Source organism: Dromiciops gliroides, chromosome 6, assembly GCF_019393635.1.
Source record: "Dromiciops gliroides isolate mDroGli1 chromosome 6, mDroGli1.pri, whole genome shotgun sequence".
In the NCBI taxonomy this organism is placed as follows: Eukaryota; Metazoa; Chordata; class Mammalia; order Microbiotheria; family Microbiotheriidae; genus Dromiciops; species Dromiciops gliroides.
The window spans coordinates 10,472,756-10,497,096 of record NC_057866.1 but is presented as its reverse complement, the minus strand read 5'-3'; the positions used below and the strand labels follow the sequence as shown (position 1 = coordinate 10,497,096).

General features: G+C 50.6%; 1 protein-coding gene across 1 annotated transcript in view; it reads right to left on the bottom strand.

Moving 5' to 3' along the window:
• NRXN2 (neurexin 2) overlaps window positions 1-22,256 on the bottom strand; it is a 163,159-nt gene extending 140,903 nt beyond the window's left edge. The window contains 2 exon segments of the mRNA XM_043969653.1: window positions 5,987-6,004; window positions 21,449-22,256. Of these exon segments, the coding sequence (XP_043825588.1) occupies window positions 5,987-6,004; window positions 21,449-22,235 (805 nt within the window). The 5' untranslated portion in view covers window positions 22,236-22,256.
• Between the last annotated feature and the right edge of the window lie 2,085 nt (window positions 22,257-24,341).

Genomic DNA, 24,341 nt, shown 5'->3' with positions numbered 1-24,341 from the left:
GACAGAAAGGCAAGGAGACTGAGAGGGGAAGTCAGAGAAGGAGAGAGATTTACAAAGGTCGGAGAGAGAGTCAGAGACACTCAGAGGGAGAGGGAGATTCACAGACACAGGTCAGAGAGTCAGAGACAGACAGAGATGGAGAGGTGAAGAGACAAAAAGCCAGGGAGACGGAGAAAATCAGAGAGAGAAACATAGAAAGAGGCAGCCGAGGGCTGAGAAGGGGCCAGGAGCGACCAGAGGATCAATGGGGCCGGGCTTATTGCGGGAGTGAGGGGAGACAGGAGGGTTTGGTTTCTTTATTTCTTCTTGCCGAGGGGAGAAAAAAAAAAGGAAAAGGAGGAGAAGCATGGGCGGGGAAGATGCTTTTTTCCTTTTTCTTTTTTTTCTTTTTTTTTTTCTTCCGAGAGTCGGACAGAAAAAAAAAAATGGTCAACGAGAAAAAACGATTCGAATGGAGGAGAAAATAAAACACACAGAGAGATCAAAAGCCACCTGGAGAGAGAGTGCGTCGTCCCCTCCGCAGAGCAGGCCGGGCAGCTGAGGCGGTCCCCCCTCGCTTGGCCCTGCTTCTGTGGAGGCCTGGGGTGTGGAGCCCTGGGGAGGCCCCGCAGGGCTGATGGTGGTGGGCACTGAGACTCCCCAGATGCCAGGGGCCTGGAGGCCTGGGTTCTAAGAAGACCGGGGAGGAGGCTGGCCAGGGTGACCTAGAGGGGGTGGCATTGGCCACGAGGAGAGCTCAGGCCTAGGGAGGCAGAAGGCCTGGGCCCCTCTGCAAGGATTTGGAGACAACCAACTGTGGGGACAAAAGGGGGAAAGGGCTGTGTGATCTGGTCAGACTCCAGCCTCTAGCCCCTTTCCTCCTGCCAAGATCCTCTCTGGGGAGACCCCAAAAGTGATACCCTGGCTGTGGAGGAGGAAATGGATGCTTCCAACCTAGGGATGGGCAAGGAGGACATTCCAACATCCTTCTAAAGTGGGGCATCAGCAAATCCGGGGGAGAACAGCTCAGCCCACTGACCCCAGAACACACAGACCCCAAAGAGACAAAGGTTAGCCAGGAAAGCAAAGCTCCCGGAAGGCAAGCAGCACCCCCAGGCCTTGCCAAATGGGAATATGGACCCCCTCCCCTCACTTGCTCCTACCTTTCCTGAGCAGGTGCCCCATCCCCCTTTCCCACTCTTCCTCCCCCCATTCAGCCCCACCCCCAGCCACCCCGGCGTCTGGGCGGGAGATGTGGGAGGGGACTTCGCCGGCAGCACCGTGTTGCCCTTGGAAACCATCCCGGTTGCTGTGGCAATGAGCCGTCCGCCCGAAGGGGGGGGGGGAGGGAGCTAGGGCCAGGACAGAGCTTGTCAAGGTTACAGAGCCTCAAGGGTTTCCAAGATGGAGCTGAGGACCAAGATGCCTGGGTTCCTGCAGGGTTGGGGATGAGAAGCCAGGAGGTGAGCTAGACACCAGGCCAGCAGGCTAGCTCAGGAGGGTCCTCTACCCCACCCCTCCCCCTGTCTCTGGGGTAGCTCTGGCTTTGCCCTTCCTGGGCCTTAGGACTGCTGGGTGAGCCAGGCATCCCCCAGTCTTATTTACTGGCTCCTCTGGGTATTCCCACCACAAGGGCAGGGGAACTTTTCGTGGCTTCCCAGAAGCCTAGCACCCCCAGGGCCCCCATCCAGTGAGGGTGAATGGGGAAGAAAGAGGACAGAAGTTTGACCTGCAAAGCAGGAGACTGGGGTGTCCTGGCCCAGCTCTGACCCCAACATCTAGCTGGCCTCCCTCCCCTCCAGTTCCCTGCTACCAAGTCCTGATATCCACTCCTCCCAGCCATCTGCCCAGAACCCAGGCGTCCAGTTTCCCAGGTCGGGAGCCTCAGGTCCTCTTCCCTCGGACAGCAGCAGCAGTGGCAGGTAGTGGACCTGCAGGGTGTTTGGGCTAGAGCTAACACCCCTTCCCCCTCCCTGGACCCCGCTGCTGCCCAGCTCCTCCACAGTCTCATTAGCATGCGGTACTCTCTTCCCGTCGCCAAGGCAACTGGCTGCTCAGCTCCCTCAGGCGTGACGGCACCAGCCATCTTGGTGAAGAGGGGACCGAGTCCCGTCTTCCCCCAGCCCCTCAGTTTTGACCGACCCAATCCCATCCCCAGCCTCCATCCTTCTCTAGATGCCGTCCTGCCCTAACCCAGGGCTTGCTCCCCAGAAGCAACCCCAAAGTGGGGTCACCGCTCCCTTTTCAGATCCTATGACCTTTACCCAGAAGTCCCCAGTCCCTTCCAACCCTTCCCCCACCACACACACATGTCGTCACACCATTCCCAAGCATCCCCTTTTTCCTTCCCCTTCCTGGAGTCCGTTACTCTGCCTCTCCTCATCTCCGCCTTCACTACTCTCACCCAGGCAGCTGGCAATGATGGATGGCATTACCAGGGGTCTTGCCTGAAGCAGGCAGATAAGGTGCTACTGGCTGTGTCTCTGTCACCCTCAGTGTGGAAAGGGGGAGATGGAGGAGGGAGCTGGGAGAGAGGAGAGCATGCCCATATCCCTGAAGAGATCAGAGCTCAGCCAGGACTGGGGGGTTGGAGAGGGTATATGTGACAAAATTCTTGGGGTTCCTGGGCAGCGAGCTTGGCCTGGGAGCAGAAAGCAGCTGTAATAAAGGGGTTCCTCAATATGGTTTGTTCTTATTGGACACCCCCCCTCAGCCCTTCAGACCCTGGAGCATGGAGCACAGAAGGGGTGCTCCCCTTAGTCACACCCACTGGGTATCCGAGAAGGTTTCAGAGTGTAGATAGTTCTCTGGGCAGAGAAAGAGGGATCAGGAGGTGAAGCAGGCAGCTAGGGGGCTAGAGAGACACACTAGAGACACACAGGTGTAGATACAAACTCCTTCCAGCACTGAGTGTAGGCACGCACACACACATATTCTCTCTCTCTCTCTCTCTCTCTCTCTCTCTCTCTCTCTGTCTTTCTGTCTCTGTGTGTGTGTGTGTGTGTGTGTCTCTCTCTCTCTCTCTCACACACACACACACACACACACACACACACACACACACACGGCACATGGACACCCCAAAGGTATGCTACCACATTGCAGCAACCCCAGAGAAACACCATAAATGCAGACTGTGGGACCTAGGGAGGAGTGCACGAGCCAGTGCTTGTGGACAAAAGCACAGGCACCAGGAAATGCACACCCTGGGAGCACATACAAGAACTGCCACCAATACCCGGACATCCTTCGTCCTTCTCAGAGCATGACATGCCCATCTTCTCCTTTCCTCTTCCCCCAGGTGAGAAGGACTGAAATGACTCAGAAAACCTTCAGCCTCCTCCCATCCCCCTCTCCACTCTCTGGCTCAATCTGTCTTCTCTCTCTCTCTCCTCTCCCTTCTCCCTCTTCTTCCTTCTTCCTCTTCCTTCTATCTCTGTCTTTCTCCTCTGTCTCTCTCCCTCTCTCGCCCCCCTCTCTCTTCCTCTCTTCTCCCTCCCTCTCTCTTTCTCTCTGTCTTTCTCTCCTCTCCCCATCCCTCCTCTCTTTCTCTCTGTCTCTCTCTTTGTTTCTGTTTCTTCCTCTCTACTCCTCTATCCTTCCCTTCTTTCCCCTCTCACCCTCTTTTTTATTTTTCTCTGCCTCCCTCTGCCTTTTTCTGTCTGTCTCTGTCTCTCCCCCCATTCATCCATCACTGGCCCCCTAGAAACTCTTGCAGCTCCTCCTCACTCCTCCCCATCTGCCCACTTTCCTTCCACCTCTCTCCAAATCCTTTCCTCCTTCTCCTTTCATCTCCTCCCCCCATAGCCCTGGTCCCCTTTTCCTCTCTGGTCTCTCTCCCCCTCCTTCCCTTCCTCTCTCCCTCCCTCCCTTCCTTTTGCCATCTCTCCTTTGTTCTGGAGGAGACATGACACCAAGAGCAAGTAAAAGTCATACCAACACTAAATCTTATCTCCAGGACTCAGAAGGCTCTGTCCACCCAGACCCACCCAGACACTCACACATAGAGATGCATGCCGAACACGCACGCATGCTCGAGTGCACACACACACACACACACACACACACACACCTGCACACAGAAATTGTCCTCTCTCTCACCCCCTCTCTTTCTCAGTCTCTCTCTCTCCTTCTCTCTTACCTTCTCTCTTTCTCCTCTCTCTGTCTCTCTCCCTCTCTCACCCCCTCCCTCTCTTCCTCTTCTCTCTCTCTCTCTCTCACACACACACACACACACACACACACACACACACACACACAAATGCAACCACACAATCAGCCAGATGTGCACACCCAGACACATACTGCAGCATAAATCCAGATTCACAGAGACACACAGGGATACTCACACAAAGATGTTCACACACAACCCCAGAAACATGAACACAAACACCAGAGATTTGAACATTTAATAGAGATGTGTACAGTCATAAACACACACACAATTCTGCAGACATGCAGATACACACTCATACATACCTCACAAGCATTCACAATCTCATACTTGTACACAGATGCACAGACATTAATGTAAGTGTGTAGACACACACATATGTGCAAACATGCCCACTACAAGACACACATGGACACACTTACACAAGAGATTCATGTGCACAGAAGTGTACAAAACTGCACACTCAGTCACCAGATACTTAGCTCGTGCCCTGTCATGTGTCTGTGGATGGTAGCTGGACATATCAGGGCCAGCAGCCTCCTGGACAGACCCCAGCTAGTCCAGCCCAATCTTCTGCCCCTCTTCTCCTAGCTCCCTCCATAAACCCTGCTCCTGAGGACACCCAGGAACCCAAAGCATCCACCCCCTGAAGCAACCCTTGAGGTGTTGGCTCGGCTGAACCATGTATTCCACACACCACCACCACCACCCAAGGCCCCCTAACCCCCCCCCCCCCGCTGCCATCTACCCTGTTACTAACCCTTTCCCTCAGGCCCTGTCCAGCAGGGGATATCAGTTGCATCCCCCTCCCCAAGATTCTTGGCAATACCCCCTCCAGCTCCCTTTCTTTCCTATTCTACCCCAGGAGAAAGAAGAGAATCAGAAACAGAAACAGGAAGAGGGAGAGGCAGAATAGCAGAGGCCAGGAGAGGTCCATAAACAAAGTTGTAGGGGAAAGAGAGAGAATAGAGAATGACAGAGAAAAAGAGACCCAGAGACAGAGAGCAGAAGACAGACAGAGGCAAAGTAGAAAGCAGAGATAGGAGATTGACAAGAGATCCCCCCAACAGAAAAAGGCAAGCCTCAGGCTCCTGACCACACCTACCCCCAGGACTCCAGGACCCCTTTCCTGCCCCTAAAACTAAGCTTCCCATAGGGGAAGGGAAGTAAGTGCTGAGCCTCTCATCCTGCCCACCATGAACTCAGAGGCCCTGCCCCAGCCCTGAAGCCCCCTGACCCAACACTCCCCTGAGTCCTCCACCTGCCACCAGAGCTCCCATCTACTGAAAACCAGAGGCTCGGGACCCCAAACAGCCTACCTGAGAAGAGCAGGGCAGGGCGGGCTGGGGCTCCTACTGCTCTCCCTGACTCACCTCTCCAGCACTGGACAGCTCACCCTTTCCTATCTTCCTCCTTGCCCACCATCTCTCCTTCCCCATTCCCCAATTCCCCCTCTTTAGCTCCTCTCATCCCCCACTACCATCTCCTTCTCTTTTGTGATTCAGACTAGAAGAATAGATGGAAGAGACTGGCAAATGATGCTCCCAGTCCATTCATTGGTCCCCAATTCTGCCTTTTCCTTCTTCCCCTTTCCACTACCCATGAGGAAAAGGGCCCCTGAGAGTACAAGGTAGGGTTGGGGCCACATTTGCCAGGAACAGGGAACCCAGGCATCCGGCTTCCCCAACCTCAGTCCTTCACCGGTTTGGTTCCTTCCCAGATGGATCAGGAGGATGGGCCTGGATGGCCAATGCCTACCCCCTCCCAAAATCCTGTCACAGACACCAAGAACCTGAGGGAGAAGTTTTCAGGAAGTCTTGAAGCCTCACTCACCTTCCATGGGCTGCTCCTCTGCAGGAAGACAAGGTTCATAGAAGAGTGGGAGAAATAAGAAAGAGAAAAACAAAGGTTAGAACTAGAAACGGGTCCCCCGAGAGATGGGACAGGGTTGGGGTGGGGGCAACTAGAGAAGGGTTACAAGGGACTAAAGGGGGGCTCAATACACACCATCTGTGGCATTCACACATCCAAGTACTACCTCCACTTTACCAACACCTGCCTTACAAACAACCCACACACCCTTGGCTGTTACCACTAGGAACCAACCTGGAGTTTGGTGGAAAGGGGAGAAGGTGTAGAAAGTGAGGACAGTTCTGGGACACTGTGGATATGGGGTAAAGGGAGACTGTCACTCAATCCACAATAAGTGCCTACTATGGTCATCTATGACCTAAATCTTAAATGAAATGAAGGATTCTGAGGGATAAAGGTGACAAGGAAGGGCAAGACAGGTATAAAGGAGAGCCAGTGCAAAGGCATGGAGATGGGAGATGGTGCTGTATATGAAGAACAAGAAGCCATGTTGACCAGGTGCATGAAGGGGAACAATTTGCAGTAAGGTTGGAAAGGGGGCAGGTTGCGAAGAGTTTTAAACATAGAATTTGTATTTGATCCTGAAAGGAATAGTCACTGGAATGTATTGTCAATAGGGAGATGACATGCTCAGACTGTGCTTTAGGGTAAGCACTTTGGAAGCTGAGTGAAGGATAGATTAGAGTCAGTAGGGACGTGAGGCAGGGAGACTGGTGAAGAGGACATCAAAATAATTAAGGCCAGAGGTGGGGAGGGCCTGGATGGAGTAGTAGCTGCCTGAGTGGAGAGGTGACATATGCAGGAAATGGGTGGTGGAGATAGAAACAATCATAATAAGGGGGAGACCCTTGAGGTAATCAGTGACTTGCCTAGGGTTACACGGCTAGTAAATGTGTGAGGCCAGATTTGAATTCAGGTCCTCCTGACTACAGCCAGTACTTTATCCACTATAGCACCACCTAGCTACCCCAGAACAATAATGTTTGACACCAGATTGGATATGGTGAGCGGGGGTAGGGGGGTTGGGGGGAGGTGTTGAGAGTGAGCGTGGAGTCAGGTTGTGAGCCTGAGGAACTGGGTGGTGCCCTCAACTGTAATAAGGAAAGGGAGGGCTTGCAGGGAAAATATTAAGTCCCATTTTGGACATGTTGAGTTGAGATCCAATTTGAAACATCCAATTGGTAACTGGGGATATAGAACAGGAGAAAGTCTGCTTCATGCTTAAACACTTTGAAACAACAACATCAACAGTGCTAGGATGCCTGGGCTATACTCACACTCACCTGTTGTACCTGTGAAGTCATTCACATTTTAATCCAGTGTAAAACTCTACATTAATTCCCAGTAAGTTGCATCTTTTGAGATCTAGCCCCATGCCCTCATGTGTTAAAATCTTTTTGCATCCTGATTCAATGGGTCAGCAAACCCTCCTGCCTTGGTGTCATCTGCAAGCTTGATAATCAGACAATTTATGTGTCTGTACAAGAGTCTGGTGAAAATATTAAACAATGCAGGGAGATGCATAGATCCCCAGGGCACTACCCTGGAGACCTGTGTCCTGGTTGCCATCTGACCATTAATAACTGTTCTTTGGATCCATTCAACTGTTTCCAAATCCATCTAGCTGCTCCATTATCTTTCACATCCCCCCATCACTTCCACAGGAATAGCACAAGATACTTTATTAGACACTTGACTAAAACTCACGGAACTATATCTATCATATGTTAGAGGGTTTGTAACATACAAATGTTTGTGGAGCTGTGATTTGGTAAAGTCATTCTGGAAAGTGATTTGGAATTTATGCAAATGAAGTAACTAAAATTCCTTTAAACTTTTAAAAATCTCTTTGCCTCAAAGATTCCACAGGTTAGACATATACCTCCAAGGAGGTCAGTGATAAAAAGAAAGATTCCATATACAAGAAACTATTTCTAACAATATTGTTTTTGTGGTTGCAAAGAATTGGAAACTGAGTGGATGCTCATCGATTGGTGAATGGCTAAAGAAGTCTCGGTCCAACAATGTTAAGGAATATCCCTGCACCATAATAAATGATGAATGTGATGAACACAGAGAAGCATGAAAAAATTTACATGCTCTGATGCAGAGTAAGCAGAGCCAAGAAAACAATATACACAATGATTATAGCAATGTCAGTGGAATTAAACAATTAAGACCGAATGTTGGAAAATTATCAAAGACAAACTTGACCCCAAAGAAGAGAGCAAAGATCTCTTTCCCTTTCTCCTCCATCCTCTGCAGAGGCTCACAAGGACAGAATGCTGGGGATAATATCAGTTTGCTTTTGTAGGTTTTCATCAGCTTTACTCATTTTTTTCTTTTTCTTTTTCTTTCTCTTTTTAAAAAATCCTTTGTTATAAGGTTTGGCTTTCTGGGGTAGGGGATGCAGAAGAAAAACCAAGTAATGTAAAAAATAGCAACAAACTTATTTTTAAAAGGAAAAGAAGCAAACTTAGTTTGACAAAGTTAGTATCTGACTTCACGATAGGCTAGCTAAACTAGTTCATGCTCATGGGCTAGTAGAGCCCAGGTGCCCTCTCAGCATTGCAGTTTTTTTTCAAAGTGTTTAAGCAAAAGACAGCTCTTGTCTCTCCTGAACTTCTGTCCCATATCACAAGATGCCAATGGATATATTTGGTCAATATCAAAACTCAATGTGTCCAAAATTTAACAACATTTTTTCCCTGCAAACTGACCTGACCTGGCCTCAATAAAATCATATTGGCTTTTGGTGATCATTTCCTTTACTATCTCTTTACATAGTAAACACTTAATAACTAATTTTTTCATTCATTCATTCATTCATTTTGTGATGATCCTTTCTAAAATTTTGCCAGGAACTGACGTCAAACTCACTGGCCTATAGTCCCTGTCCTTTTCCCTTTTGTAAAATCAGCTCGCGCTCTCTCTCTCTCTCTCTCTCTCTCTCTCTCTCTCTCTCTCTCTCTCTCTCTCTCTCTCTCTCTCTCTCCTTCCTTCCCTCCCTCTTTCTCTCTCTCCCTTTCTCTGTCTGTATTTCTGTCTCTGTTTCTCTCTGCCTCTGTCTCTCTGTTTCTCTCTCCTCTCTCTTTCTCTCTCTCTTCCTCTTTCTCTGTCTCTGTCTTTCTCTCCTTCTCCTTTTCTCCTGCATCATATGTCTCCTGCTTCCAGAACTAAGAACTGAGGCCTGAGCTATTAGTAAGCCCTATAGTAGGTGCAAGGCTTGGCTTTTCACCAGGTAAAGATGGGGAGAAGGCGTCCCACATGGAAATAATCATGGGAGCAAATGTTCAGAGGCAGTAGAGCCCCTAAGGGGGTTGGTGGATAACCCAATTTGGTTGTATATTCTGGGAACTATGGGAGGTAAGTTTGGAAAACATGTTGGAGTCAAAGCCCAGGAGTTCAAATCTATTCTCAATGTTAGAAAAAATAGTAAGAGCTATCAAATACTGGCCCATGCTCCCTTGTTACACAGTAAGTGCCCCCTCACTGGAAGTAATTGAGCTGAGGTAGTACAGCCATCACCAAGGGTAGCTATTGAAGGGATGCCTGCCTGGCCAGGGAGTTGGTCTAAATGGTCTCTAAGGTCCCTTCCAATACCAAGAAATCTAGGATTAGGGGCAGCTAGGTGGCGCAGTGGATAGAGCACCGGCCCTGGATTGAGGAGGACCTGAGTTCAAATCCAGCCTCACACACTTGACACTTACTAGCTGTGTGACCCTGAGCAAGTCACTTAACCCTCATTGCCCGCCTCCCCCCCAAAAAATTAAAAAGAAATCTAGGATTTCCATCAGCAGCTTCAAAGAAGAATATAAGCTTCTTGAGGGCAGGAACAGTTAATTTTTCTGTTTGAATCCCTCCCCCCCCCCCATTGATCAATCAAAAAGGTGTCTACTACGTGTCAGGCACTGCTCCAGGTACTGTGGGAACAAAGGCAACATTGGAACTGTCCCTGCCTTCAAAAAGATGACATTCTCCTGCAGAGGGCCTGGCACCTAGAGCAACTGAAAGAATCCTTGTCGAGTTAAAAACACTTTAAGATGTACAAACTTTGGGGCAGCTAGATGGTGCAGTGGATAGAGCACTGGCCCTGGAGTCAGGAAGACCTGAGTTCAAAACCAACCTCAGACACTTAACACTTATTAGCTATGTGACCCTGGGCAAGTCACTTAACCCCAATTGCCTCATACACACACACACACACACACACAAATCCAAAGATGTACAAACTTCCTCCCTCATAATGGCCCTATGGGGTAGGCACTGTAATTATTTTCCCATTTTACAAATGAGGAAACGGAGGTGCAGAGAGATGAAGGGATTCCTGCTCAGAGACACACAACTAGTGCCACAGCTGAGCCTCAAAGCCCAAGTCCCCTTGACTTCAGGATGTGTGGTGGTTCCACTACAGCATGCTGAATTTATTCAGTGGCAATAGGGAGTCACTGATGGTCCTTGGGCAAGGAGGTGAGAGCAACAAAGATTATTCTAGCAATAGAGTGGGCAGACAATGAAGAGACCAGGGGTAAGAGATCCGTTAGAAGGCTATTGCAATGGTCCAGGCAAGAGGTGATGAGGGTCTGAGCAGTGACCATGGACATGGGAAAAAAGGGATGTAGGTGACTTGGGGGGTGGGCTGGACCCAGCTCCTACTGTCTTTTTTTTTTTGCAGGGCAATGGGGGTTAAGTGACTTGCCCAGAGTCACACAGCTAGTAAGTGTCAAGTGTCTCAGATCAGACTTGAACTCAGGTGCTCCTGACTCCAGGGCCAGTGCTTTATCCACTGTGCCATCTAGCTGCCCCCAGCCCCTACTGTCTTGAGAGAGCCAGGTGTTAAATTTTCAGAGTGAACATTTGTATCTCAGGAATCAGCCAATGCTACAAACTGGGGCTTAAATTATTGTTTTGTTGTTTTCTAGATTTAAAAAAGTAATGGTATGGGGCATCTAGGTGGTGCAGTGGATAGAGCACCGGCCCTGGATTCAGGAAGACCTGAGTTCAAATCCAACCTCAGACACTTAAGACTTACTAGCTGTGTGACCCTGGGCAAGTCACTTAACCCCAATTGCCTCACCAAAAAAAAATATGAGATGGGTACTTCCCTCCCCAGAGAGTTGGTTGTTAAACATTGATCAGCACACCACTGAAGGTGCGAAACATTACAAGACAGAAGGGATAAGACCTGGTGACTGACTGGGCATGAAATACATGGGAGGGAAGAAGTCAGGGAGGAACTTTCAAGCATGGTTGTGGGGAAATGGGAGAGCCTTTCTCCAAGCTCAGGAAGGTGAAGAATCACACCTGGCAAACCTGACCTCTGGGATAGGCCCTTAGGGGACCTAAACATTAGAGGTCTCTGGGATCCTGGGGGCTTGCCCCTGCACCCCCATCCCTAGTTCAGCAGCTTCTTACTTTGAGCTTCTTGCTCTGTTGCTATGCCAGGGACTAGGGCATCAGGTAAAGGTCACAAGAGGAGAAGTAGTTCATAATCCCAACTCTGATCACTCACACACACACACACACACACACCCTCTTCCTGCTCTGTTTCCATCTGCTCCCCCCTAAAACACACAGGGACACGTCATCACCACCGTATCCACCCCCATGAGACAGACACTCACTGACACAGCTCCCTCTGTTCAGCTCTAAACACACCCTCCTCCCTTTCCCCACACTGGCTGGAGATGCCTCCATGCCTGGCCAGACACACCTGCTTCTCTCCCCTGCCTACACTGCACGCAGTGACACACAGGCCCTAGCACACACAGAGGGACCCTAGCCTCCCACAACAGTCGTGTCCTGGACTCGTGTTGTGTAACTTACATTTTTCTAAAACGAAGTCTCATCCTGAACACATCAGGGAAACCAGCCCCCGCATGGAAATCCTCCAGGACCTCCTTTGTTGAGAGAGGCCTCTCTGGGAGGGAACTGGGCTTTCCCCGATCAGGTCTGCCTGAAGTGAGTCCCAGGGATGTGATGAGCATTTCTACTGCCCAAGGGGCAGAGGGCATCCCAAGAATCCCAAACAAGAAGTCCTCCCAAACCATACTGGTCAAACAGCCAGCTTCTGGCTTCCAGTCACAGGCGGACTGGGAGCTAGGGGGACTTCAGAGAGAATAATAATGAGTGACTCCCATTCAGGTCACGCATTACAGTTTGCCAAATGCCTTAAAGACATTTTCTCATGGAAAGCTTTCAAAAACCCTGGGAAGGGACTTGTAGAGGTATTATTATCCCCAATCTTCAGATGAGAAAACTGAGGTCTGGTGAGGGTAAGTGATTTGGCAGAGGGAGGTGAGATTTGAACCCAAGTCTTCCTAACCCCCAAGTCCAGGGGTCTTTCTGATGATCTGAACTCCTTGGGCAGTCAGTCTGGTGAAGTCAAGAACCTTGTCCCAGAATCATGCCCTTAAATGTATAACATAAAATGCACAGAAATACAAAAGAAAGTAACTCCACTGAAATACAGCGATCAACAATTATTTTCCATCCAAGTTCATGGGCCATGGATTAAGAACGCCAGGGCTAGACCCTAACTCCCAAAGACTGTCTAGTCCCATCTCATTTTCCAGACGAGGAAACGAAACTGAGTCTCGGGGTACATAAGCGACTTTCCTATAGTCCCGAAGCTGGTAAGTGGCAGAGTTACTGGCTCCGTGTTCAGTGTCTCTGTCTCTAAGTGCGCCAGCCTCCCCTCTTCCCCTTTCCATCCTCGGGGGCTCAAACGGCTCCTCACAGTTCTTCATAGGTCCTCTCTACCCTTCCCTCCCCTAAGTAAAGACAATGCCAGCACTGATTAAACATCCGCTCTATACAGAGTGCTGGCCCACTACCAGGAATGGGGGCAATACAAAGGTGTCCCTCTGAAGCTCACCATCTCTCTTTCCTGGCCCATATATGGGTTGTCACAAAATACTACTGAGTCTCGCTTTAAAATTCCTTTCTATTGCCATCACTACTTCCCTTCTAATCCCATGTCCACCCTCTAATCCACACCTTCGATGCCTTATCCAGAACAGAATAATTCTCCTCCAATTATCCCAAAATGTTGGATCTGGAGGGGCCATTTTGTCCAAAAGCCCCATTGGATAGACAGGAAAACGGAGGGCCTGAGGTGGGAAACAAGCAGGGACACAAACCCAGGACTCTGGAGGTGCTCTGTCCTTTCTCCGTCTCTGATGCTGAGCAGCCTTTCTGCATCTCATCTCTGGCCCCTCTTGTAGAGGCTGCCACAGCTCTGGTCTGAGCCCTGGGGTCAGAGTTCTTGTGACATACATGCATCAGTATTACCCGTGCTTGCATGCCGATCCCCCTCCTGGATGCCCTCTCCTTGGCATCAGAGGCTCTTCATGACCTTCTTCCCAATGCCCCATTATATGAACCCTTTACTCCAGCCAGGCCAGCTTCCTCACTGTCCCCAAAAAAAACCAAGTACCATTCCCGCCTCCACAACTTTGCCTGACACTTCCCCCAGCCTGACATGCCTATCCCTTCCTATCCAGGCTTACTCATCTTTCAAGGCCCAGCCCTCACTTCCTCCAAGATGTCTACACCAACCATGTGAGCTAGACATGACTATTCTGTTCTATGCAGTCCAATGAAGTTAGCTGTCTGCGCCCCTCATTTGGGCACTTAATCACAGACTGCCATATACTGTTACTTACCTGCTTTGTCTGCATATGTCATCTTCCCAACCAGCTTATAAAACTTCTCAGAGGCTGGAGTCATGTTACAATTCACCTCTCCTGAACTCAGCCAAGAACCAAGAAGGAAGCAAAGAGAGGCTCAACTAGATGTCACAAGGCTCAGACATGACAAGCTTCACCAGCTCTCACCCTCAGAACAGCCTCTGGGGCCCTTGCTTACTCAGTCTCCTAGTAACTCATCGTTTACACACAATTCTAGCCCCCTTCCAGACTTGTCTGATTTCCTAAAAGATGAGCAAATTAAAAATGGGAAGCGATTACTAGAAACAAGCACAAAGACAGAAGTTGGAACTCAGAGTCAGTGCAGGAGGAGACAGGAAAAGTATGAAAGGGAGACCCAAGAATCCCCAGCAATGTGGGACCTTTCCGTGTTGGGACAGACTGATGCTTCCTTCTCAGTTAGTCTCTGAGGGCATCACTGTGAGACCCTAAGGTAGCCATTGGCATTTATAGTGAGAAATTACTCTGAACCACCTTTTCAAGGAGAAGTTGAATCACAATTAGTTCAGAGTTCACTTTTAAAAGGCAGAGAATTGTGCGGGACTCTCCAAAAGATTTCCTTCCCAAATGGTTAACAATTTTCAAACAGCGTTTAGTCCCCTCAGCTGCTAGTGCCATCTCTCTAAGATGACCTTCCCTTTACCCTGTACCTGCCTTATAGATGCATGAATATGTACATGTGATCTCTTCCATTAGCTTGGGAGCTACTAGAAGGCAGGGACTGTCTTCTGCCTTTCTTTGTATCCCCAGAACTTACCCCAGTGCCTAGCACATAGTAGGTGCTTAATAAATGCTTGTTGACTAACGGTTGGTGCTTAATGGAGTAAGCTCTCAGTAGTCTGGAAATTTCACCTCTGTGGAACAGCTCATTCTGCAAGGATTAATGAGTTTCATCATACTTCTGCCTCCCCTACAGAGCACAGCCCAGGGATGGGCCCAAAGCAGAGCTCAGTACTTATTTTTTTTATTTATTTTATTATTTTTTTTGGTGGGGTCATGAGGGTGAAGTGACTTGCCCAGGGTCACACAGCTAGTAAGTGTCAAGTATCTGAGGTCAGATTTTAACTCAGGTCCTCCTGAATCCAGGGCCAGTGTTTTATCCACTGCACCACCTAGCTGCCCCTCAGTACTTATTTACAGAAGGAATGAATAAGGCAAGAGGCTTCCCCTCTTTGGGCATCAGTTTCCCATCTGTACAATTAAGGGCTTGGCCTAGGGTCCTTGTTAACTTTTACAAGCTAAGACTTTAGGAGTAAGTTCCCTAACCACGAACTGCCTAGAGAAGAGAAGGAGGGGATGGGCAGGGCTTAGCTCTGAGAATATTCTGTAGAGAGCTGGAGGAAGGAGGGACAGGAGAGAGGTGACCCAACCTGGAATGAAAATTGGCTGCAGGATTGAAGCACAATTTTTTTGTTAGTTCCTTTATCTGAAGTTTTGTTTTTGTCTGTTTGCTTTCACAACCTGGCTAATGTGGAAATGTTTTGCATGACTGCTCACGGAGAGCTTATATTGAATTATTTGAGTTCTTGCAGGGGGTGGGGAGGAAGGAACAGAATTTGGAACACAAAGTTTTAAAATACTTGATGTCAAAATGTTTATTTTACATGTAATTTGGGAAAATAAAATTCTAAATATTGAAATACGAAAATTGGCTGCAGACAAGCCTGAATGTAGGATTGACTGGAAGCCTTCTCCCTTGGACAGACTCCCCAATTCATAACCTCTCTCACTCCTCTGGACTGCAAGAAGCAGCAGGGTTAGTGGAGAGAGCCCTGGACCTGGAGTCAAGAAGACCTGTGTTTGAATCCTGTCTTTGACGTTCATTCGATGTATGACCCTGAGCAATGGCAATGTCTCTGAGTCTCGGTTCCCTCATCTCTAAAATGGGGGGTGATCATAATACCTCCCTCACGTGGTAATTGTGAGTCTAGGCTGAAATAATGGGTGCCTGCAAACCTTGAAGAGCTATATATAGGCTTGTGAGCTATTACTGTTATTATTCCCCTAACACTGCATCAGAGTAATCTGTGTGCACCTGGTCCCTCTCTGACTATCTCATAAGCTCCTTGAGGGCAGGGAGTGGCTTCTCTTCTTCTCTGTCTCCCTTGTGGGCTCTCATACAAGAAACCCAGTGCAGGGCAGTGAGAATAGGGGAGGCTCGTGCTCCGAGTGGCCGGCCCCATCCCTCCTGCACAGGCTGCCAGAAATGTCTTCCTAAAGCCTGCCTCTGATCACTTGCTTCTGCTCCTTTCTGAGGTTCTCATTCTCAGGCATTCGGGACATTCTCCTCCTTCTGGGTGGCCTCCTCATAGCATTCAAATCTTTCCATGCCCTAAGTCAGACCCACTTGCTTCTCACTACTCCAGCCCATGAACCTTCTGTTCCAGCCAGGCTGATCTCCTTCCTTTCCTAGAATATATCCTACCCAGGGTCACATCCTGGAGCAAGTCATTTCATTTCCCTAAGCCTCAGTTTGCTCATCTCTCAAATGGGGACAAGCATACTTCCCCCTAGACATGCTATGAAAACGTCTGCCCTAATACACTTTCCAAAGTGGTTTCGAGGAAAACATATTCAGTTCAAACCAACTCAATTCCATAAGCATGAATCAGGTGCCCTTGCTGGGAGCTCAAAAGACCCAATAGCCGCTGTCCTCAAAAAGCTACCATTTTACTTGGGGAGATACAATGTTGACATTAATAAGCCAATACAAATTATATCCAGAATAAAGACAAATGACTGCAAGAGGAAGCACTGATAACGGGGTGGGGGTAGGGGACAGGCTCAGGAAAGGACTCGTGCAGGAAGTGGCCTTGAGCTGGGAGTTAAGGCTTCCAGAAGATACAGGAGGAGAGGGAGAGGATTCCAGCTAGGGAGGGCAGGCTGCCTGTGCATAAGTGGTGGGGCCAGAGATGGAGTGCTGTGGATAAGAAGCTGCAAGGAAGCCAGTTCGTCTGGAACACAGAATGCCTAAGGGGGAGTAACATGAGCTCAGTCTGGAAGGCTAGGCTGCGGCCAGATTTCCAAGCGTTTTAAACACCAGAGGTGTTTAGATTTGCTCCTGGAGGCCAAAGAGGGCTAGTGAAGCTTCTTGGGCAAGGGAGAAGCACAGTGAGACCTGTCCTTTGGAAGACTGAAAGCCCTACCAAAAGAAGGACATAGACCTTTGTCTAACTGAACTGAAGGACGTCACCCTCACCGTGACCATGCCAACCACACACACAGGACCCACCCTGCCTCATTATGACAAGCTTCTATTTTTCTCTCGAGGAGGTAAGAAGAGGGAGAGAGACAGAAACAGAGACAGAAAGAGAGGCAGGGAAGGAGGGAGGGAGGGAGAGAGAGGGAGAGGGAGAGAGAGAGAGAGAGAGAGAGAGAGAGAGAGAGAGAGAGAGAGAGAGAGAATGAAAGCTAGAAACACAGACTGAAAGGGAGAAAATGAAGAGAAAGAAACAAAGATGAAGCCTGGGAATGAATGAGTGGATGGATGGATGGATGAATGAATTTTTAAAAGCACTTATTAAGTGCTTACTATGTGCCAAGCACTGTGCTAAGTGATGGAGATATAAATAGAAAAACATGTTACAGTCCCTGCTCTTAAAGAGCTCACACTTTACTTGAGGGAGAAAATGTATAAAAAAATTAGCTACCGCGCAGATGGAGACAGAGAGGCAGAGACAGAGACAGAGGCAGAGGCAGAGGCAGAGACAGATAGAGACTGAGAAATCCGGAACAGATATGCACACTGGCCCACACTGAACTACAGACACAAACACAACTTCCGTCCTCCTTTGATCTTCAACCACCATCATATGTGGCATTATAGTAAAATGAACATTGGCTTTGGAGGCCAAGGTGCTGGGTTCAAAACCCACCCGTACCATTTACTACTTGTGTGACATTGGTTGAGTCCTTTCCCCCAATCTGGACCTGTTTTCTCACCTGTATAATGAGGGAGCTGGACCAGAGGGCCTCTGTGGGTTATTACAATTCTAGATATTTGACCCTCTGACCATTAGAGCAGAAATTCGGCCCCATTTCTATTTAATCACTTGAAGTTTTATAAATACAACCCTCAGAACCACTCTGTGATATAACCATCGATGTTTCCCCACACAGAGGCACAACAACCCAACAGTCCAGACCCTCCAAGGCAGAAGGGGCTTACTCTTTACTGGATCTAATCACTCAGGCTATGATGGAGCGCGCGTGTGCGCGCGCGCACACACACACACACAGCATCCCACACAGAGAGTTACCAGCCCCAGAGAGAGAGTTTGAATCCCAGCCTAACAATGTACTACCCTTGTGACCTTCAGCAAATCCTTTCCCCCTCTAGGTCTTAGCTTCCTCATCTCTAAAATGAAGGAGTTGGAGGAGATGATCCCTGTGGTTCATGCCATCTCTAATCCATATGCAGCTGTGAGCCCTAGTAAGGGACAGCTCACCACCTGCAAGAATAGGCGATGCCTGTGCTGGACAGCTCCCATTTGGGGCAAATTCTTCCTCTCTTAGAGGGACCTACTTCTGTGGGCCTCCCTACATTACGGAGAAGGACCTAAGAATGCCTGGCCTATCCAAGACCATGTAGGAATCTTGCTCTCCTCTGGGTCTCCATTTCCCTTCTTCCACTCCACCAGCAAGGAAGACAGGGATGGATAATAGACAGAGTCTTGAACTGGGAATCAGGACATTTGGGTTTCAGTTTCAGCTCTGATATTTACCAGCTTTGGAACCCTGAACAGAGATCCCTTTCCCTCCCTGGACTACAGTTTCTTCATCTACAAGAGGAGGTATTTGGACTAACCGGCTTCTGATCTCCCTTCTAGTTCTGAAGCCTGTGGTCCAGAGAGGGCTTTCGTTGAGAGCATCACAGAGGCATCTGGTTCTAGGGGGTAGCCATATCACACAAATGGATAGCCTTGTTCAGGATTGACCCTAGCCCCAGGGTGAAGGGCAGCTCTGAGCAATAGGAAGGGCAGGCTGAACTCCTTGGAAGAGGTAGTTCTTGTAGCTGCCAGGTGTTCCTACAGACTGATTATACCCATCAATATGCATCTACAGCTATGGGATAACATGGGTGCACACACACACACCCCACACACATTTGTGTAATTCTCCCCCCTTGTAATCCACTTAGGGGTTTTTACACATAAACACACACCTATTCAATCAATACAACCACACACACACACACACACACACAGAGGCAGACTCCTGGGTGTGCACACACACACAATTTCACAGTTTACAGAACACCTGAACTCCTGGGAGGAAAGGTGTGAAGGTGTCAGATTAACTTAATACACACAGCCCTTGTATCCCCTACATCACAACTGAATACACACACAGCAGCCTTGCCAGTTCTTCAGACACCACACACACACACACACACACACCCCGCCTCCACAACTACACACAGCTACACACAATCATCCAGAGCCCTTAGCTTACACACACAACACAGACCCAGGGCTATGTTTGCAGACACACACTACCGCCCACAGCCCTCTGTGTGCACACAGCTTCTGAGGTGGCCCAGCTCCACACACTCATCTCTGTTCAACAAAGCAGGTGCACACTTATACATCTCCGGAAACAAACAATGAAGGCAGAGGCCCCTCCCCAAGAAAAGAGCCCTCTTGGGGCACTTACACAGTCACATACACACACACACAGATGCACTGTGGGTTCCACCAGGGGCATGAGTGGGTTCCACTCAGATGGGCATGCCCAGAAGGGCACACACACACACACACACACACACACACACACACACACTTCTCCTCTCACACCTGCTATATAACAGCTGCCACTGAGAACAAAGGAGGAGGAAGCTGACTAAGGGCCCTTCCTAAACAGGTGGGAAAGGGTCACTTCTCTGCCCCCCCTCCTCTAGAGGATACACTGAAGTGCGGGGTTCAGGGCCCCCCACCTAGTCTACCTTTGGCAGTACCCAGTAGACAGAGACTAGATTAGTTCAAACCACTCTTTCTCCTCCCCCCAAAAGCCCCATTCCTTTAAAAGTACACTTACTATAGAAGAGACTAAACCAAGCTGGGTAGCTGCCTTTCTTATCCTCACCCTCACCCTCCCTCCAGGAATCCACCTGTCCACCAGACAACACCACCTTGGTCTTCTAACTAACATACAATCTGCAGCCTCTAAATTCACTCCCTGGACCAGACTCCCCACTTCTTTACATTCCCCTCAAAAATCTACCAGCTTTCACAAAAAGGGTGCATCCTTTTCAAAACTATAATGCTCCCTGCCATCTCCAAGACACTCCAACCCCTCTCCAACATTGTCCATCCCACAACATCAAGCTTAGAACGTCAACACTGAAGCTCAATCACATGGACTGACTTGCACATTCACCCATTCTGAACCCCCATATACCAAACCAGCTCAGGAAACCGAGGCCCAGATTGAGGAATAGTCTTGCCTAACTCATGGTTTCTCCTTTGTACACTCACAGGTTCACACAGACATGCACACATTTACTGGTACATATCTCCCACTACAAGAATATATTTTTCAGAGGGGCAGCTAGGTGGTGCAGTGGATAGAGCACCAGCCCTGGATTCAGGAGGACCTGAGTTCAAATCCAGCCTCAGACACTTGACACTTACTAGCTGTGTGACCCTGGGCAAGTCACTTAACCATCATCACCCCGCAAAACAAACATAAATAAATAAAAAATATATTTTTCAATCATCAGCCCTGAAAGCTACTTTGTAGGGGGTATTGGCCAGGAAGATCCTCATCCAATCCCACCCCTCACCCAGAGCTCAAATGGAGAAAGACTTGTGAGTGCCTGAGGGGAGGAAGAGAAACAGGAGCAAATGGAAGTGGGAATGTGTTATTTGGACAAGCAGGAGACAAAAAGAAAGGGGGCAGTGGACTCATTCCTCACAGGAAGATCTGGTGAAGGTCTGGGCCAGGGCTTCGAGGAAGGGAAGGTCATAAGAGATTGGGGGTTCTGAAAGAAGAAAAATTGGGGAGGGAATGATCTTGGCCAATGGAGGGCAACAGCAAAAGAGACACTTATGGCACCCACTGATTCCAAGTAGGGAGCTTGGCCTGAAAGGTCTGGAAGGAACAAAAGGGGGAACGGGGGGGGGGGGCCTAAGCCCTGGACATCAGAAGAAAACATACCACCAATGGCCTCCTTCTCCCCTCCCCCATTTGAGGTAGGAAACATCGGTACAGGGGTTAGAGGAATGGCATGAGGTTCAGGTGGCAATGAGGGGAAGAGAAGCAAAAAGAGGGAGAGTGAGAAGCAAGAAAGGGGCCTGTCTGGCACCTATCCATCCAAAGATGTGACACAAGCTTCGGCCAGGGTTGGGGGTCAGGGGAAGAGGGGGGTCCTGTTGACTAGGCCAGTGGGTGAAGAAGAGTATTTGGGGAGAGGGGCACTCCTGGTGGGAGCGCAAAGGATAGATGTGATCAGGGAAAGACTGGGTCTGGGGTTCTGTAGAGCGGGTACCCTAAGATCTATCACTTAAAGATAGGGAATGGCTGGGTCAGGTGTGAAGGGAGGAAAGGCTGGGGGTGAGGGGCAGGGGCAGGTGTGATAGGCGAGGGGAGGCCTGAAAGACAAGGGGACTGGGGCCTAGGCCTAGAGAGTAGGAGATAAGGAAAGGGCAAAACAAAATGGGGGGGAAATGTTCCCCCCCCACCCCAGCCCAGGTCCCGGGTCGCCCCACCTCACCTTCGCTGCAGAACTTGCCGCCGAAGCCCGTGTGGCTGCAGTCGCAACCCACCTCGCCCGGGGCGAGCACGGTGCACAGGCCGCCGTTGGCGCACGGGTTGCGGGCCGCGCAGAGTGGGTCCGCGGCTCCCCCGCGGAGGCCCTGGCTGCTCAGCAGGGCAGGTGGCCGCTCTCCCAGCTTCAGGTTAGCCAGCAGCCCGCGGAAGGGCGGCTCGTACTTGACGGTGCTGAGCGTGAGCGCCGATAGCCGCACGTCGGGCGGGATGCCACCCACGAACAGGTCGCTGGCCACCTCCATGTGGCGCCTCTTGGAGCGCACCTCGGCAGCGCGAGCTTCGCCGTCCACCGCCAGAGCAGTGCGCCGCGCGTCGCGAGTCAGCAGCACCATGTGCCACCGGTCGTCGGCCACTGGCGTGTCTAGATGCAGCGTGGCGGGCTCAGCGCACGACAGGGCGAAGCGCAGTCGCAGGCGCCCGTCCACCAGCAACAGCTCCAGGAAGTCGCAGTTACCGCCGTCGTCCAGGTAGAGCAGCAGGGCTCGCGTGGCGTTGGTGCGCAGGCTGAAGCTGAGCTCGCCGCTGCTCGCCGCACCCGCCCAGCGCCCGTAGCGCGCCCACTGGCCAGGGCCACCGCCAAACTCCAGGCCCGCTGCGCCCTGTGCCAGGGCAAGCGTCAGCACCAAGGCCAGCGCCAGCGCTCCGGGAGGCCCCAGGCGGGGCCCCCGCCTCAACAGCCTACGCCTGAGCGCCAGCACCAGGGCCAGCGCCCCGGGCGCCCGGCTCACCATGGAGGCTCTGGCTCTGGGCCCGCCCCCAGCCTAGGCCCTGGCGGCCCAGCCCCGCCCCGCCCCGCCCCGCCCTAAGGCTTCACAGTCGGAGGTGCATGGGGCCAGGATGGGGGCGGCCTCCCCCGGGCGTCCTCCAGCGCCCTCGGGCTCCTGCCCGAAGGCTCACTGCGCCATAGCCCCAGCCCCCTGGAGGGGGGGCAGGGAAGAAGAGAACTAGGTGGTATCGGTGGTTGCTGGGGGGCCTCCCCCGCCGGACTCCAGGGGAAGGGGCCTTTGTCCTCAGGCTTGTTTGGGGGACGGGGACGGTGCCTGGGCCTGCGAGAAAACAGACGGGAGGAGAGTGTTAACCATGTAACCTAGGCTAGAACACCTCAATGCTTAAGCTCTGGACCTGAGAGACTGACAGTTCCCACTCTAGCTTTATCCTTTGGTATTTGGGATGATCCTGGGCCTCAGTTTGAGGAGAGTGGACAGGCCATAGGGACAGGTGAGGTGATAGAGACCAGGCCATCATAGAAAGAACACGTATTTGGAGGCGCATGCACGGGAAAGTTGACACTCAGGAAGAAGACATGGAGCCAGGGGTGGATTCTAGGGACAGGGCATCAATCACACAGTCTGAAGAAGACAGCTCCATAGGGATGTGAGCTCAGTAAAGGAGTGAGAAAGGAGGCATACACTTAACAGTCAGTCTAGTGAGAGACCCAGGCAGGAGAACTGGATAGTCACTTGGGTAGTCTGGAGAGACAGGCTGACCACTCCCAACAGCTTGGGGAGAACCCTCCCAAGAACAAAAGAGAAAGGACAGGCAGTCTGGGGGAACCAGAGATAAAACAAGGAGAGTGACAAAGGCAGAGGATATATGAAAACAGCCTGAAGAAACCCAGAAAGGAAAAGGGACAAGAGATACCCAGATGGTCCAGGATTGAATAAGGCGAGAATCGCAGAGAGAAGACAGGCTGAGCAGAGGAAACAGACGTGGGGACATGAACAACCAAAACTGGACAAGCAGATGGGAGCCAACTGGACAGTCTTGGGAAGATAGAGAAGAAACACCCAAGATGGTATTCCGGCAGGACCCAGTGAACAGAGGGCAGACACAAGGAGTTGTGGGGTGTGAGGGGTGTGAAAGCAGGACGAAAGTAGACAGAAGCCCAACCCAAGGATAGAGGAGGGCATGAGTCCCACCTTAGAGGCCACTGAGAACCCAACTCAGCTCTCCAGATGTGGACCCTCCAGCCAACGTCCCATAGGACCCAAGAAGTAGAGCCAAGATAGAGGAAGATAACCTTTGAATAACCTGGGGAACAACTGAGAGGGAGATGGGACAAGCAGAGGGACGGCCAACTCAAAGTCCGTGGAGTTGTATCCCCTCCTCTACTTTTCCTGACATCTCAGACTCCCAGCCACCCCCACTCCCCAACCACCAGCTCTCATCAACCCCTGATGCTGGATAATGAAGCCGCTAAATAATTCATTGGGATTAATTAAATGCCGATTCGTCAATGCTCAACGGGTAACCTGGGGCCAGGAAAAGGGGGAAGGGAAGCAAATAAGAACCCAGGTATCCAGCTCCCCAGCCTCTCATCCTCCAGTCTCTCCTCCTCTCCCCCCACCCTTGCCCCAGCCTCCCAAGAGCTAGGAGCATTATAACTCCATGGTTCCAGCCCTCCCACCATCCCTTCCCCCCCCCCCCAGCTACACTCAGCTGCCCTGGATAGGTGATCCACCCCCCCACTCCCATTTCCTAGTCCCAAAGTCCCACCCCTCCAAGAACCCAACTTGGAGGGAGTCTTCGGCTTCCCTCCAGCACCCTCGCACTCTGGGGCCTGGGCTGACCCCTGTAGCAGAAGCTTTCCCCCACCCACTTTCCCAGTCCCCTCAGCACTGGGGAGCCACCAACCATTAGGCAAGTAGGTTCATTTGCATAAAATTGCCTTTCTGAAATGATTACCCTTGTAACGGGCTGTCAGAGAGCAATTTATACCCCGCGCACCGCCAGGGAGGGGAATTTGCATCTCGTTAAACTCCTGAGTCGTAATTATTTATATCCAACAACCCTCCTGAATATTGCATCGATTTTATTTTGGGGAGGGAGGGAGGAAG